General features: G+C 34.0%; 1 protein-coding gene across 3 annotated transcripts in view; it reads right to left on the reverse strand.

The window, feature by feature from the left end:
- LOC122257871 (adenosine deaminase 2) overlaps window positions 1–2500 on the reverse strand; it is a 22761-nt gene that overhangs the window by 9191 nt on the left and 11070 nt on the right. For all 3 annotated transcript variants that reach the window (XM_086548308.1, XM_043023393.2, XM_086548301.1), the window contains 4 exons: window positions 2125–2307; window positions 1675–1792; window positions 913–1043; window positions 321–490 (listed from right to left, as the gene is read on the reverse strand). In XM_086548308.1, coding sequence (XP_086404434.1) covers window positions 321–490; window positions 913–1043; window positions 1675–1792; window positions 2125–2307 — 602 coding nt within the window. The remainder of the gene's footprint in view (window positions 1–320; window positions 491–912; window positions 1044–1674; window positions 1793–2124; window positions 2308–2500) is intronic.

The following is a 2500-nucleotide window of genomic DNA, read 5'->3' on the forward strand; positions in this document are numbered from 1 at the left end:
GATCTTACATTGGATTTTAAGAGATGTGTAGGGTTATGTCTAAGAGTCATAGATATTTTATCTGTACATCCTCGTTTTTTTCGAGTGTTGTGGATAATTAGCCTACGACATTTTCTTATCATGAAATGCATCAGATTATTATATGCTCAGTCATAAATGGTCATTACCATCTAGCATCAATGCGGTAATCGGAATATGGACAACCCTATAAATGTACCTATGTTATTCATTAAGCATTACCTTAGGCAATTGAACTGCATCACAGAACCTGTGATTATATCCACAACATGCAAAAATCTGTAACACAGATTCAAACTCACCGGTGTCAGCGTCCCTCGGAACTCCAGATACAGCACGTTATCCTCCATGAACTCCTTTAACGCTTGGTACAGGTAACTTTCGTATGCCGGTCGATACAATACGATGCCTTTTTGGGCACTCAGTGCGTCTTCAAATGCATCCCATGCACTAGAGATATCAGGGTATGCCTCTGAAAGCGAAACAGCAACATTTTAAACACATTGTTCATGGTATTATATTATACGTCTTATATACTATTAGTTTTAAATCGAGTCTAAGACATCTAAGATAACTATTTTTGCCCGTTATTCTTTTTTCGGTTACATACATTATATCAAGCGTTCTTCTGTTATTAATCAAATTATGACAGACTGAGGAAACATTTAGTTCCTTAAATATAAGAATTAAGTTACTTTCCTCTCTATCTTTTCCCTTTTGCTTTATTTTCCTTTCCTCTCTCATCTTTCTTTTATCTCTTGGTTGAAGCCGTCCTCCCTCCCTCCCTCCCTTCCTCCCTCTATCCATCCTTCCCTCTCCCTCTATCCCTCTCTCCCTCCATCATTTTTCTCCTATCATCCAATAATAATATAAAAAAAAGTCATCGGTCGTCACCATCTGGATCGTCCGTCCAGAGAGACAGCTTCTCGGTCAGTTCTCGGTTGAAGTCATCCTCCGTCGGGTACGTCGCCCTTACTTCGCTCACCAGCTGCCATGCGCATGACGTATCGGGTGCCTCTGTGAACCTGGGAAGAGAGGATGCGATACCTTAGTAGGGAGGGGGGGGTTAGGACCTGCTGGGATGGAAAGATTTCTGGTTGAGTAACCTATTCCACACTGTTTTATTACATAAACGTCTTTACAGAAAAGAAGGAAGTGCTAAACATCTAGTGAAATTAATGTATGTATGTATATATATACATATATATATATATATATATATATATATATATATATATATATATATATATATATATATATATATACATAAATACATACATACATACATATATACATACATACATATATATATATATATATATATGTGTGTGTGTGTGTGTGTGTGTGTGTGTGTGTGTGTGTGTGTGTATACAGTATATATATATATATATATATATATATATATATATATATATATATATATATATATATATATATATGTATGTATGTATATATATACAGTATATACATACATACATATATATATATATATATATATATATATATATATATATATATATATATACATTATGAAAAAAACACTTAAGAACATTCTTAAATTTTACATACAGTATATCATAGATGAACAAAATACAATCCAAAGCACATATAGACCAATTTATAAACTAAGCATTTTATTCACAGAATTATACATACTTCATCTTCAGTTTCCCATTGTTCGTATAACACATATAAAGATTCGGCCAATAGGTTATCTCTTCAATCACCCAACTCATGGACACCATTGATGAGCTGTGCATGTGTAACGCCGCACCTGCAAAGTGCACATAAATAAGTAATTAACGAGCAAGGTTGAAGTTGCTTCAACCAAAGCTCTTATGATAAGCAACTGTTAGTGTTTTTCTAAGCTGTACAAAATTTGTTTTTGGAAGTAGTACTGGGAAAGCTCATATTGTGAAAATTGTTCAAACAAAATATTACTATGGCAGAGAAAAGGAAGACTGCTTTTACTAAATGAATTAAAGACAGCGCAGAAAATGCTAAACATTTATCAATAAATGACACAAACATTCAAAATGTACACTCAATCTAAACCCACCACAAATAAACCGATTAATAGGAAAACTAAACGAAATACAATCTCACCTTTGGGCATGTCAGAGATGAACTGAAACACGTTACTGGCCTCGATCTCCTCTCTAACCGTCATGAAATTCTTCGCGGGCGGGAAATTCAAATTTTCAAAGGCGTCGGCCATCTCCTTTTCCTTTAACGTCATCAGCATCGCGTTCGCCTTCATTTCCGCCTCGGTGAGTTTCGAATTGTGGCCTTTGAATTGTTTTATTGAAACTATGGTAATTACTATTATTCTTACTTTTACTATTATTATTATTGTCCTTATCATCACATTAATCACAATCATGATAATCAGTAATATAGTAATTATCACAATAATCACCGTTATAATAATCACATTATCATCACAATCACTGTCATCATATTCATCACAATCATCATCAAT

This window comes from Penaeus japonicus, unplaced genomic scaffold (genome assembly GCF_977035675.1).
Source record: "Penaeus japonicus unplaced genomic scaffold, GWHDUDI00000001_assembly GWHDUDI00000002, whole genome shotgun sequence".
Classification (NCBI taxonomy): domain Eukaryota; kingdom Metazoa; phylum Arthropoda; class Malacostraca; order Decapoda; family Penaeidae; genus Penaeus; species Penaeus japonicus.